The sequence below is a fragment of the Nannospalax galili genome, unplaced genomic scaffold, assembly GCF_000622305.1.
Source record: "Nannospalax galili isolate Female #2095 unplaced genomic scaffold, S.galili_v1.0 scaffold102, whole genome shotgun sequence".
In the NCBI taxonomy this organism is placed as follows: domain Eukaryota; kingdom Metazoa; phylum Chordata; class Mammalia; order Rodentia; family Spalacidae; genus Nannospalax; species Nannospalax galili.
Window position 1 is genome coordinate 7,570,290 of NW_008351958.1, and position 15,415 is coordinate 7,585,704.

Consider the following 15,415-nt stretch of genomic DNA (forward strand, 5'->3'; position numbering starts at 1 on the left):
CCAATTAGAAAAAGACAAATATTGCCTGATTCCACTTTTGTGAGGTATGTAAAGAAGTCAGATTTATAGAAATATAGAGCTGGTTATTGATAGTTATGCAATATGGGCAATTAGGAACAGAGCATCACTAGTCAAAGAATATCAAGTCTCAGCTAAGCAATCTAGACAATTTCTAAAGACCTGCCAAACAATGTGCCTGGAGTAATCAATGCTAAGCTACATATGTGGGAATTTAAGATAGCAGATCTACTCTGGAGTGTTCCGACAGTAATTTTAATAATAATAATAATAATAATAATAATAATAATAATAATAAAGCTAGCCATGAGACAGGAGGAAAGGAACTGAACAGGCCAGTGTTCAAATGAACAAAAATCCTTTTGGGGTTGATTAGGGATCAGTTTTTGGAACTGAGATAGTTCCTCTGTTAATGAATAACCATCAAAGGCAGAAGTCAAGTTGTGAAATGGAAAGTACTTCAAATGACATAGAGATTGTGAAGAATCCCATAAAGACTTAAATCCAACTAACTGGAGAACTGCTTGAGGGATGGGAGGATATTATCTTATATTATAATGATGAAAGTTTGATCTTTTAATTTCTAAGAAATCAAGAGTAAAACAGAATCTTCCATGAAAAAAAAATGTATTAGGAATTAGTAAATTTAAGAAAAAAAATTATTTTTTTTCTTGTATTTAAGGACACTTTAAAATACAAGTTATTAAGAAGATGTATAAGTAATTTATTGAAACTAATTGGTATCAGGAACCTATTAAGTTCCTGTGAGGCCCTATTATACTGAAGTCACAGAGGACACAAGAAGTCAAACTAATGACTACACATTCCTAACTTAGGAAGCCCCAGAAGATACTGCTCCCTTACAATATGGAAATATCTTTTCGGTAAAACCACAGCAGTCGGGGCAAAGGAGGTTCATTTTTAAGAAGATAAAAAAATATTGCAGATCCAACCCCATTCAGGTAATTGACAGGGCACCATCCTATACACTTCAGTCTCTCACTGCCAGGAAGAAATCATTCAGGGGAAAGCACAGCAGGTCAACAAAGATGATGTTGCTTAGTTACTCAGAACCATTTGGTGGCATGCTGAGTTGCTCAGCATTTTAGAAGAGCACTCTTTGTGTGTACATAGGGAACTGATGGAGAAGACCACTTGAAACCATTTTTCATTGTAAACTTGCTTCATCTGAACATTGACCTCACTTTTGCAATGCCCTAGCAAGGTCCAAGGTCCGTCTAAAAAATGTAAATGACCAAGATAGTAATAAATGTTGAATTTGATGTTTTCTTCCTGATATTAACCTTGTTATGATGAATTTGCTTTGGTGGAGTGTGTGCTGTTTCTTAGAAGGAAAAAATAATAAAACAAAAAACACCAGTTCTTAAGCTTCCTGTTTCAGGACTCCTGGGGGCTGCCTGGGGTACACTATGTGTGTGGGGGAGAGGGGTGGTAGTAAGGACAGAGCTTTGGAATCAGATTGGCTCCACCAAAACCCTCCTTTAGCTGCTCTGTACTTTTGGAAAAAAATTACTTAAGCAGTCTGTACTTTGATTTCTCATCTCTTAAAAAAAAAAAAAAAAAAAATCACCACCGAAACCCAGCAATGTTTCTGTTACAGATTATTGTTAGGATTGGGTAAGGAAATGCATATTATATGCCTAGCACCTCACAGGGATCCAGCAAGTGCTAATTTATTTGGAAACTAGAGATCTTCAAATATCTTCTCTTGTATTCGTAGTCTTGACCATATCCATTTCCAGTGAGCACATAGCTCTGGTAGAGTTCAGAGTGCCTCCAAAAGTAAAGTGGGGGTGGGAAGAAAGGGGTGACTAGATGATTGTAGAGGAAAAGTTGTTTGAAACTTGTGGCATCTATTTTAACATTCACTTTATTTCACCAATTAAAAAATAGATTTTTTTTCATGGATTTAGTAACAAGGGTTTTAAAATGTTACTGAGGACCACAGAAAATAATTTCTTTCCACTGTGTTAGAACAGATGGCTTAATATTAGTTTGGTGGCATATGTCTTATTTAAAGTGCTAAATGTTTTTGTAAAAGTAGTGATATACATTAATGCTTAATGCCTTAACAAATTAAAAAGAGGGGAGTGAGCTGTGGAAGTTTCATGGGAAAAATTTACTTACCTGAGTAAGTATTATTAATTGAAGGGAAAGAAAAGGTGAAAGGGGTCCTGGGATGAGTGAGTTTATTGGTGGAGGTGGATGTGCAAGGTGTAGGGAGAGAGGCTCCACGAACTTCCATTCTGACAACTGTAGATGGAACCCTCAGAGTTAGGCTAAGGCTAATTACAAAGAATTGGGCCAAATGAGAAAAGTGAACATTCAAAATAACTGTAGAATGGAAAGGAAAGCTACCTTGAGGATATTGAAACCAGAGTTAGTATATCATTGGCATTAAGAAAATTATCTCTGAATCGAAACTGTGTGGCTTCAAATCATGGCTCCATCTCTTGCCAACGGTGTCATAACACAAAGAAACAGCATCAGTCAGGATGTGGCATCAAGCAAATATTTTGTGATGTTTTGTTGATGATGTTGATTTTTGTGATCAATACCCCATTCCACAAAAGATACTTCTGATTGTTCCCACATTGTGTTAATAAAATAGCATAATTTGGTCCCATTTTCAAATATGTGATCATCCCTAAATTGACATGATAGAGCCAGTTTCTGGACTAAGCTAAGCCAATGGTATTATTTTTAAACAGAATTAAACAAGAAAGGTCAGATGCTCAAGAACACAAATTAGCAATCTAATTAAATCACCCACAAAGTGACAGATACAGTTAACACCAGTCAGTTTTGTTATTACAGAGCAATTATTAAAGTGAAATATTGCAAGATGTTATATATCATTACTAGGTTTTAAACATTTCATTTTACACAGGCAGAAAAGCACAGATTAATCAGTGTGTTGATAAGTTAAAAGCTCCTTTATTAAAATATTTATATTATTTGTATAAAGGGAGAGCAACATCATTGAGGCTCTAAAAGGAATTCCGGGTGACATGGAGCTACATTCCTTTAGACAGTATTTGTGGAAGTGGGTCTCATTGGAGCAGTCTCTGAAGGCTGCAGGATTTCGTTTGTGAGATTAAGCAACAGTTTTTTATTTTGATACTCTATGTTTCAAAAAATGATTCTAACATACCATGAATTGTTATTTGTTTACATGTGATATTCAAGAGACAAGTGCTTTATGAAATGTTAGAAATTTTCAAACAACTAGTGAAAATTGTTTTCCTCTTTTTTATCTTATCTCATGTGGTTTATTGCCTTCAGTGGGCCTAGAAAAAATTTTATGAGCTTTCAAATATTGTAGTATTACAACTAGATACATTTAAATTTTTCTCAGCTTCTGGATGAGATATGGTTTTTATTCAAGGCTCTGTAAGTTACTAATTTCATGGCTTTAGCAAAGTTACCAATATTTTAAGCCCCAGTTTCCTTGTTTATAAAGTCAGTTTTAATAATTACCTCATTATTTTATTGTGAGAATCATACACATGCTTCTACACAGAGTGTTTACACAGTATTTGGTAGAATTACACATAATAATTGTCATTGTTCAATTTTTACTAATCTTTAAGAAGTAGCATTCAGTTTTTGAAATTCATTTAGGTACCATTGACACTCATTTTGTACAGGTCTATATAATACAGTGAAGTGTGTGTGTGTCTGTGTCTATGTGTGTAATGTGTCTATGTGTGTAATGAGAGTGTGTGTGTCTGTGTCTATGTATGTAATGGGTATTTACTTTTGCTAAGAAAAAGATGATATTATTCATGTCTATATTAATATCTGTAATAGTGACTGTTTTCTGGGTTCGATGTAATTATTAATCATAGGGTATTGGGAGGCGGTTATAACTTCTCATGTTGATCTTCATCTGGTTCAGGATTTGGGATATAGATATGCTGAATGCAAGTATTTTACTTTTGTGACTTTGTTATACTATCCTCTGTCCTTGCTTGAGAATATGTGAAGATGGAGTTTTTCTTAAAGAACTCAATCCATATTGGGGAAATATGCATGGGTTATATAAAAAATCATCAAAATACATCATGATAAGTGCTGAGACATATATAAGGTACTGATTTAGAGAGCGCTTGCCTATGGCTTTGAGGGAGGAGGAATAGGTTAAAAGGAGAACAAAATAGGCATTGAAATTCAAAGGGACAACACTGACTAAGGCTTAAAGTCATTTCTGCCAAGAGTGAGAAGTGAGTTTCTTGAGTGACAGGTTGGACATCCATGAAGGCTGTGATCTATTTGGAAGTTATTTAGGGATTTAAAAGCAAGGACTGAGGATAAATTTTTCCTTTCAAAAGTAATTTAAGACATAAGAAAACTATTTCTATGTGTATTTGGAGGGGAGTACTATGAATTTATTGTGATGGTGTGGTTTGTAAATACACAAAGGCCAAAGGTTTTCTAACAGAAATTAAAAAAAAAAAAAAACAGTAAACACAATAATACTACTTGGGCATGCTTTTCTATTTTTGAGGGTTTTTGTTTTTCGGTTTTTTTTTTATTAAAGCCTTCAAAATCAATCAGAGATGCTATTACCCAGACAAATGGTTCTCTTCGGTAGTATAAGAGTTGTGTGAAAACCTCTAAATATCTTGAAACCAACTAGTTTTTTTCTGACTTGAATGACTATATTTCACTGTACTTTTATTTGTATTGAGATTTTTTTTCTTAGAATCATCAACTATTCATATAGTCATATCTTAGTTTTAAATGAGAGAATTAAAGAAGAGAGAAGAAAATTAATTTGTCCAAATCTCATGCTTAGAAAGTAGTAGAGCCATGAGTTTTTACTTAAGATTCTATATTCTTAAATAATACCTCTTGACATGTTAGAGAGGTACCAAAGAAAAATAAGAATTTTAGGCATGTGGGATGTTGTAGATGTGATTGTTATTGCCTGGAAAGAGAAAACAAGATAAGGAACAGACACAGGGTTGTAAAATAGGATCAGCAGACTAAAATTAGAGAGACAAGAAAGTTTTGGAGGCAATTTCTAAAGTCAGTCAATTTCTCTGTGTAAGGAAAGAAAAATGAAGAAGCACTTAGGTAAACACAGCAATCTGTGTCTGAGGGTAAGGTTAGCAAGCCACACGTTATTGCCATTTCTGATCTGGAGCAGAATAAAGATGTGAATTTCCTGATGATGGACTCATTCTTTGTGTTCCTCTTGAAGTACAGGATATGTGCTTTGGCCTTTCCCATCAGCTGTTGTCTGATGGATTTTGCTTTTCTTTTGAGTACTTTATCAGATAAGTAAAAGGATCTTCATAACTGGTATAATATGTCATTATCATTAAATAAAGAGTTCTCAGAGGTAGCCTCAGCTAAAGGAGAAAAATCCAAACGGTTCCCTCCTTTTTCATATTTTATCTGTACTGTTATATTTGCTGTATGCTGCTGATCATTGAGAACTAAATGCCAACCTACCCTTCCCTCCTCTCATCTATCCAACCACTGTTCCCTGGAATGTAAGGTAGAGACTCTCTTCAGTTCCACTTGATACTCCTCTCTTTTGGCAGCCAAACTTGTGGTTCTTTGTGTTATCAGTTATGTACATGATCTGGATATGATATGCTTACCTTTCACCCTAATGTCCCCCACAGAAACTGCCTCTTTGGGAGCCAGGACTTGTGAGGATGAACTAACAGAGCAGCCATTGAGAACAACCTCAGGTAATTATTTCTATTCCTCTCAAAACGTGGCCTTGTCCTAAATAAACTGCATGTGTCAGTCCCTTAATTTATGGAATTAATGTTCCACAGAATTGCTTTCATTAGTTATTTATACAAATAACTGAATACCACAATCAATTATATTCAATATTTAAGAAAATAATGTAAAGAGGCTTTAATTTACAGAGGATTTTCAAGTTCACAGCTAAATTAAGAGAAAGCTGTGAATGCTGTGCATCTCCTCTGCTACTACACTGTATACCCTCACACTGTCATCATCCCACATCTGCGTGTTTACATTACAGCTGATAAAGCTACATTGGCATCATTATCACCCAAAGACCAGAATTTACATTAGGTTCTACCCTCAGTGTGGTACATTTCATGGGTTTTCACAATGCTCTAATGACATATATTGACAATTATAATATCGTATAGAATAGTTTCACTGTCTTGAAGTCCTTTGTTCAGCCTACTCATTGCCCACTGCATGCTTCCCTACCTGTGGAAAAAAACACTAAACCTTTACAATCGCCAATGTTTTGGCTTCTCTACAATGTTACGCATTTAGAGTTACACAGCAGGTAGCCTTTTAGGATTGGCTTTTTTCTCTTAGTTAATACACATTTAAGATTTGTTCATGTCTTTTCACAGCAATGATAGCCCATTTCTTTTGACCACTTAATAGTATTCCATTGTATGTGTGCATGAGTTTATTTATCTATTTAAGGACATATTGGTGCCTTACACATTTTGCTGATTGTAAATAACACTACTTTAAACAATTAAATGTGGTGTTTTGTGCAAATGTAAATTTTCAGTACCTTTGAGTAAATATCAAGGGGCAAAATTACTGGATCTTATAGTAAGAATATGCTGAGTTTTATAAGAAACTACCCATATATGCCAAATTGGTGGTGCCATTTTTTCATATCCACCAACAGTGAAGGAGAGTTCCTGCCATTCTGTGTCCTCACCAGCACTTGATGCTGTCAATGCTGTAGATTTGAGCCCTTCTATTGTGTGTCCTAGTATTTCAGTGTTTTCATTAGTGCTTCCCTGGTGGTACATGATGGGAGTGCCTATGATATATACATTCACCACTTGCACAGTGTCTTTGGTGAGGTGTCATTTAAAGTCTTTGGTCCACTTTTCTTTCTTTTTTTTTCTCTCTCTTACTATTGAATTTTAATATAATATGTGTGTGTTGTCATTGTGCTGATAAATATACTTCATAAAGAAAAATAATTTAATGAAGTTGAGTTTAAGATTTCTTTCTTTCATAGACTATGTATTTGATGTGGTATTGAAGAAATTTTTGCCAAGCCTAAAGTTTAAATTTTCTCCTATGTTATATTCTAGGAGCAGAGCAATTTGTGTTTTGAAGTTATGTTTATTTACTTTGTGCTAACTCTTCTCAAGTATAAAATGGTCACTCTCTACATTCATTTCTGTATATGTAGCTATTCCCTTTTATTATAATTTTTATTGAATTTTTGTGTATTTCATGCAAAATATTTTAATCATCTTTATACCTACCCCCTTCCCCCTTGGGACCATCCCATAGCCCTCCCACTGGAATTCATATATTATGTCATTTGTGTTAAGGCCTATCATGTCAAGTTGGTGTCTGTCCCCAGACATCCTTCAGTTTAAGTTCATCCACTGATGGTCTAGTCAGCCTATCCAGAGTCCCTCCCTTTAACAAGATCAGCTCTTCCTCACCCAGCAGTAAAAACCAAGAAATTTCTGCTTGATAAATTCTCACCTCTACATTTATATACTATGAAATTTAACCTAGGTGATGAGTTTTAAACCATATATATCAATAATGCAGAAGTTATTTTCAGTAATTAATGGATTCATTAAATTTTGTATAGCCATGTCAAAATATTCACTGGCCTCTGTGCTTTGTACATGTATGAATGTATGCTAAAATGGTAATTAGATCTTCATATCTACATTGTAATCATATAATTTGTGAAGAAATTCTCCCATGTTGCCATGACACGCCTCATGTTTTCCTGCTATACAACTCTGACCTCAGCTTAATGACTGATAGAAGAATTGAAATAAAAAGTGGCACATAGAAAAAAGGAGTACAAAAGTCCTTTGCATCCATGATGATAGATTGAAATTAAAAAGTAAAAAGGTCAGGTCTGGAGAGATGGATCAGATCTTGCAGAAGACCTGGCTTCTATTCCCAGTACCCACATGGTACCTAACAACCATCCATAACTCTAGTTCCAGGGGATCCAATGCCATCTTCTGATCTCCATGGGCATTACATGGGGTACTTACATACATGCAGGCAATACACTCATACACATAAAATAAAAATAATAAATAAAAGATTTTTTAAATAATTTTTTTATCTTTTTGAGACAGAGTCTCCCTGTAGCCCCAGCTGTCCTAGAACTCACTATGTAGACCAGGGTGGCCTTGAACTCATAGAGATCCCCCTGACTCTGCCTCCCAAGTTCTGGCATTAAAGGTGTGCACCATCACACCCAGCTAAAAAATAAATATTTTAAAAAATCTTTTGCAAGTGAGAGCATCTCTCATAAGTCAGGATGTCCTCTTTAGAAACTCAAGATTCAAGGTGGCTTTTTACCTTCACTGATGCAAATTTCATAAATAGTATTTTTATATAATTTTGTGTTTTATTTTCCCCTAGGAGTCTAGAAATCACCTGTGCTATTAAATAGAATAAACCCAGTCTTCTTTCCCAACTCAAATCAGTCTAACATTTTTATTAACGATTTTCATATAATATGGCAACTGCAGTACTTCTGATAAAAACATCATGCTACAAAGAAACAATTCTCCATTAATACATTTCTTTTTGTTTTTTATAATAAAGACATTGAGTTGCATATCTTCACTTTACTTTCCATGAGCAGCTCTAGAGTTATATGTTACTAGGGCTTCACTTAAGTGTTCTAGAGAAATTAAATACAAAAAATTCCTAATTGAATTCTATTGTCTGCAAAATCACTTCCTTTCTGGTTTCTCCATCTTAATTAATGACATCAGGCTATGCACCTATTAACATAAATAAATTTGGGAATCATCAATTTTATTCACAATTTTAGTGAATCTTTCTATATGCATGAACTACCAGCAATCTACATATTATGACTAAGGCAGGAAGGTTCACTTATGTGAGATAATATTCCTTTGAAAAGAAGTATGCAAAACTTTTCAGATTTAGAGAGCTGTGGTGAAGGATGCAGGGTAGGTAATATGCTAGAACAGAGCTTCTTAAAGTGTGGTCTCTTCCTAAGGCACAAGCATAATCTAAGTCATTGGAAGAATGCAAATTCTTAGACCTCCTTCTAGACTTGCTGAATCAAAAGCACTGGACATGGCATCCTGCAGGTGGTAGTGATTCCTGGCGTATCAGAAGAGCCTTTCACTGGGCCACAGGTGAGGTACTACTTTAGAAGTAATGGTGAGAGTTCTCTGAGGAAGTGACAGATGACTGAATCCTGAATAATGAGAAGGAAGTTGCTGGGCAGAGTCTGGGGAAACATTCTCACAGGGGGAGAAAAAGCTCCATTCCAAGAAGAGAAGGAAGGGTAACGTGGAAGAAGGCTAGCAAATGAGGAACCCAGGAGCATAAAATACACCCCCAAATAGGCATGACTGAACCTGAGTTTTGACTCAGTAAAGCTATGGTGTCCTCAGTAAGATAGTAAATAATGTCAGGGTTCAAGCAGAAAAAGTCTCGACTTTAATTAGTGTTATAGAATAAACAGTAGAAAGGTAAAGGCAACTCTTTAACTAATTATGACTATTTCAGTAAGAGAGACAACAGAATACAAATAGTGCCAAGGAAAATGTAGGGAAGTGGGTAGATCCAGTATGCACTAAAAATATACTAAAAGGAGAAACAGGACTTGGTGGATACATGCATGAGAGAAAGAAACACACTGTAATGGATATTCACACTGTGGACTGAACTGGTGAAGGTGGGTACTAGAGTGAGGTGTGCTAAGCTGTGATGACAAGCTCTGATTGGCATATTAAGCCTGATATGTATTCTAGAACTCAAGAAGAGAGATTTAATTTAGAGCCATGAATATTGTTTGTCTAAGGAGATGATACAGATAGAGAAAATGGCTGTATGTACCCCAGCACTGAGATGCTGTTCAGTAGATGAGGCCCCAGCAGAGGAGACTGAGGGAGAACTTCAAAGGCATACATCAGTCTGAAACAGTGAAATCCAAGAGAACTTGTGTGTTTTGTGTTTTTTGTTGCTTTTGGTTGTTGTTTTTTAAAGGGAGGTAACGTCTGCTGAACAAGTTGATTGAAGGGAAACAGTAGAAGAAGGTAGTCTGAACTTTTCCCCTCAATTTTATTTCCTAAATTAATTCAGTTTCTAATCAACATATCTTGGTGCGCTCCAGATTTTGGATACTTTTCTGAATACTATTCCAGAAAGATACGTATTTTTAAAACACTACTTTCATAAAATAGCTACAAATTAGTGTAGCAAATAGATAATACAGACTGTTTCTGTATATGTTATTTGACATTAACACACAGAAAGAACAATATGAAATTATCCAGAAGTTCAAGACACACTTTTTGTAGAGGGAAAAAAATGAATAATGCTAGAAAAGATACAACTATCATTTAAAAATACTTATTTAAGAATCTCTGTTTACTGATGTTTAGACAGTATCACTTAAGAAACCTATGAAGTAGGTATTATTACCTGATTTTTTTCAGATGTTGGGACTGGTATTTCCCAAGATGTACATAAAAAGAGAAGGGGAAGTTACCCAGCAAAGCAAAGTTGTACTAGATAGATGAAGAAATGGAGAGGTATGTGCAGGGTAGGAGTAGCCATTACAAACAGTGCTTATAGACTGTGACCTGAAACAGGAACATCACATCAGCTGGACTCTAAAAGATGCATGTTGTCAGGCCTTCTTCAAAGCCAGTCCCACTTAAATTAGACACTTTAGAGGTAGGGCATCAATCTGCATTTCAAAACATCTTCCAGGTGGTTCTGATACCCAGAACTCTGAAGAGTGGTGGAGCCTGGGATATTAAGCAGAAAATGAAGAGAGGTGAGACTGGGGCACAGATCAGAACTAGGTCTTGGGGAGATGTTCCTCTACACACTGAAGATTGGGCTTTCTCTTTATAACTGATGGAAACCACTGGAAGATTTGAATAGGGCAGTCAGATGTAAGTGTACCAGTTACAGAGTAGATGTGAGTAGAAAGAGACCACACAAGGTGAGCATAGAAGAGTCCAGGGGATAATTCTCAAATGGAGGGTAGGTGTTTCAAATGGAGATGCGCACTCTTTAAAACTGAAAATGTTTGAATCACTGTCTGTCCTCTGCTCCTTCTTCATGCGGTCATTCCAAGGATATAAACATGCGAAGTGTACTCTCACAGGTTGATCTTACAGAAGTGAGTAAAGTAGTAATTATTGGAAGCTAAGAAGGATAGACAGAAAGGTTGAATAATGGCTTCCAAAATTTAGTTAGATAAGAAAAATAAGTTCCAGTGTTCTATAGCACAGCTTGTAACAACTGACTATGTATTTTATAAAGAATTAAAAGGGAGGAGTTTCCCAAAACAGAAATTTTGTAAATGCTTATGGAGACAGAAATTCTAATTAACCCTATTTGATCATTGCACATTATACATGCATAAATTATTCCACTGTATATGTATCAAACTATCACACCTACCTTATTAATATGTACAAGTATCACCTGTCAATTAAAAATGGAGTTTGATACTTTTTTCAAACACTACAATTCCAATTTCCATTCCAATTTCTGTGAACCAAGGGGGACATGTACAATGGTCTGGTAGATTTGCTTAGAAGTGGTATATTATAATTTATAGGATCAGTTAATAGTGGTTTTCCAATTATTTTTTATTGTTCATTTGAAAATATTCTGAGCTAATCACTCAACAGCTTTTAAATATAGTTGATTTCTTGTGTGTAGAAACCCAAGATCACCACTGTAGGTGTGTTAAAAATACTGGGGCAGTTGTTACACCATGTTCCTATAATATTTCTGTAGCCACAGACTATAGTATTTTGTTCTCTTTAGTCTTGTGAAACAGTTCAAAATGAAAATATTATTTGTTTTTTACTGAAAATTGGGAGGTTCTAGTGAAAATTAACTCACACTGTAAGCTAAAGCATGCAAGTATTATAAAGTGTAACATACAAGTGGATATTGTATCTTCAATATTCTTTGAAATTTAAAGAAGACTAAAATGCATATTTCGTACATGTAGAGGTATTATTGTATGCTATAATGCTTTTATTGGTGTTTCATGTAACAGAGTAGAAACTCAAAAAAATAAAAACTGCTTTAGCCTGTTTTGGAATTTTATAAAATGTATTTATTCTCCTCAGTTCTGTAGTGCTCTCTTAACATGTTAAAATGTTCCATATAATTTTCATGTTATGGCATTCTACAATCAAGGAAATTTGGTACTTAACTTAGAATATAGCCACTTCTTCCCTTTACTCCAAATCATAGCCCACAGGTTTTCTAGAGATAGTTGTTTCTTCACGTCATTACTTTTGACTTTCAAACCTATTTATATAATGAATGATAAATTTATTTCTCAAACCCTCTTTGAGTATGAAAGTGACCTTTTATTCTGACTTATATGAAATTTTATGGTGTTTAGAAATTACCTTGTGATTATTTTTTGCATGATTAAAAATGTGCTAAGTTCTTATGGCTCCAAAGAGCCTACCTGCAATAAACAGCTTTCGCCTTCTAAACCACAAAACAGGTCTGAACTGCTTGAGCATTAGAGCTAATTGCCTGCCTACTTCAAAGGAAGAACTGAAAAGAGAGAGGGCGAAAAAGCACTCACAGAACTAGAGGCAGGGCAGGCAAATCCTTCACTCAGAGCCCTGAGCTTTGCCATGGAGGAGCCAGGAAAGTTATGGCCTCAGAACTGCTGTTTGCGATTAAGTAGATGGGGAGCGTCTATCCCACAATCTTTCCCTGCTGCGGACATAGCGTCTTTGTTCACATTCAGATTTCTCAAACTGTTGCAGGGGTCAGGCTGAGGTCAGACACCACAGTGATGTATAGAAGAACATGTCTGGGAATTTCTCTCACACTTGAAACACATACCAGAAAATGAAGAAGAGGACCTTGCAAAAATCTGTCTGATGAGACCCAGATTACACTGTACCTTTCCTTTTAGTGCCTTCATAATTTTCTTTTTCTTCTCCTGACACACCATGTTTTATTAAAAGGAGTTGCGATAGCCCTTACAATGTTATGTCCCCTGGAGATAAGGCTGCCCAGTAGCACTCTGACACTTCATTTTCCAACCCTGGAGGGGAAGGTCCAGTAAATCTACTCAAAGAAGTCTTGTATCCTTCCTCTGGATGAGTTGAAAAGTAATTGCCATGGCCTGACACTGGATATCATGTCACGTGTTCATGTGGAATTGGCAGGGACAGAGTCCAATCTTGTCATGACCTCAGCCTTCCAGTTTCCAAAGCCCTCTCAGCCACCGTACCCACAGCATAGCCTGCTGCTGGGAAGAGGGAGAGAGGGAGGCTGTGTGAGATCAGTGATTGTTACCAATAGGTGAAGGCAAGGTGGAGCCAGAAATACTGTATCTTTGTTTTCTTAAAGTGTAATTTCCATGTCTCTGACCAAAAGGGAACTTTTCTCAAAAGCTTAGACTACTTTAACAAGGGCCCTCTTTCCCATGCTCTTGTATGAAATGAAAAATTGGAATGAACGCATTTGTATTATCATATCTAAAAGGACTCTCAGTTGAACCAAACTCTTATTTGAATGTATTAAGTGTCTGGTTTTCCCTTTTGCTTACACAGTGCAGAGCATGGCTGGAAAGTGAACCACTAAATAGATTTTTTTTTTTTTTTTTTGTGCTCAGCTGCTACATATGACAGTGGATATTTCATTCCGCTGTCAGAATGTTATTAATAAAACATGGGGTGTGGAGAGGGCCACGATTTCCCCTTTCAATCACTATAGCATTTGCAATGAAAATTTTATTCAGTGTGTAATTTTCAGTTAATGCTTGACACTTAAAATGTCCGTAGCAGCATTTTGTATGGTTATTGAAGGGTTAATTGTATCATGTTCTCTGCATAAAAGCTCTGCTTATCAAAAGCAAATAGAAGAGTGTATGCAAATGTGTGTCGATGACCTTTTGCCTTTCCAGGGTTAATTTATATGGTCATTAAAGATTTTATGAAATTGAGCAGCCTGGTGCTTCAAATCCCATTTTACCTTCTTCTCCTAATTTATGTAATTCCTACCTGAACTGGGGAATATGACTTTTATTTATTTATTTATTTTTCTTTATCCTGCAATGAAAACAGCATGTCATGCTGTGGGGAGTTGTGAGCCTGGCTATCTGGCATTACTCAGATTGCTAAAAATTCATTAAAATGTGACATCAGCACACTGAGAGACAAATGATCACAGGATGAAAGAGAACAGTGGGCCTTTCATGGATTAGTGCCGCACGGCCCAGCATAGAGGCTAACTGCGTAAACAGATTAATCCACCAGCAGTGGCATAGCTAAGATTTACAGAATAATTAAGTAGGTTTGAGTTACTATGAGGATTTCCATGTAATCTAGCTGGTGTGAACCTGTGAATGAGGTGTGGGCTGATGCCCTTGTCCAGCAAGGATACCTCCCTATAGCCAAGGCCCTATGTAGCTCTCCTTTGAAAAAAATCCCCAGCATAACTGAAGTTTGGGGACCTTCTCTAGTAGAATTTTAAGGAGTTCATCCAAGATCTGAGGTCTGAAGGCAGGAAACACACCTGTCTTTTATATCACCCATTGTTAACAAGTTATTTCCCTGAGAATTTCTTCTATGGGTCTAATTGGTTCTGATGCCCTTGCTCTAAGCCCATGAGCAGGATCCATGTTGTTACAATGTTCTACTATTGAAACTACAGTTGCCTTGCATCCATTTCCCAGTCTTTTTCATATTAAATGTTTGTAAAATGATTCCTTTCATTTTAATATCCTACAAATACATGCTCTCAGGATGAGGATGACATACCTTTAAATAAAAATTTGCTTCAGTATGGCCTCAATATGTTCTTATGTAGATGTGTGCCTCAATGTTTGTTCTTTTCTTGAGTAGGAGGATGTACAGACAATCCACAGATGAAGTTTTTACGTGGTAATCTGGTTTATTTTAGTGTGTATTTTCTGGGCTTTTCAGTGCTACTCACTGGTCTGTTTTCTTAACAGAAGAACAGAGTGAGGAGGCAGAAGGCACTCTTAAGCCTACCACTGTGGCCGAGGAGGATGAGAAGGACACACACGAGAGAGACAATAGTGAAGGCAAAAACTCCAATAAAGACCCTGGTAAGAAGCTAGACTTTTGCTGTCTGCGTTCCTACACCTTTCCTCTCCCTGCAACCAACCTTTCCTTCGCCCCACCCCTCCCCAAAGCTCATTAAAAGCTGTATTCATTTTGAACTGTCTGAACCTTCCCGCTCCTATTCATTGCATGTGCATTTTGCATGTGATTTCTATCGGTAGCCTCCCATTGACCTATTTTTAATCATAACCATCTGACAGAATAGATGTGGATAAGTTGAAGAATATTACAGGACGACTAGTGAGATTATTTTTTAATCAAATCAGTTTGTGTGCTTG

General features: G+C 36.1%; 1 protein-coding gene across 2 annotated transcripts in view; it reads left to right on the forward strand.

The window, feature by feature from the left end:
* The window catches only part of Zfhx4 (zinc finger homeobox 4), a 185,853-nt gene that overhangs the window by 144,145 nt on the left and 26,293 nt on the right, over window positions 1–15,415 (forward strand). For both annotated transcript variants that reach the window (XM_008848911.2, XM_029553980.1), the window contains exons 5-6: window positions 5,679–5,747; window positions 15,005–15,121. In XM_008848911.2, the coding sequence (XP_008847133.1) occupies window positions 5,679–5,747; window positions 15,005–15,121 (186 nt within the window). The remainder of the gene's footprint in view (window positions 1–5,678; window positions 5,748–15,004; window positions 15,122–15,415) is intronic.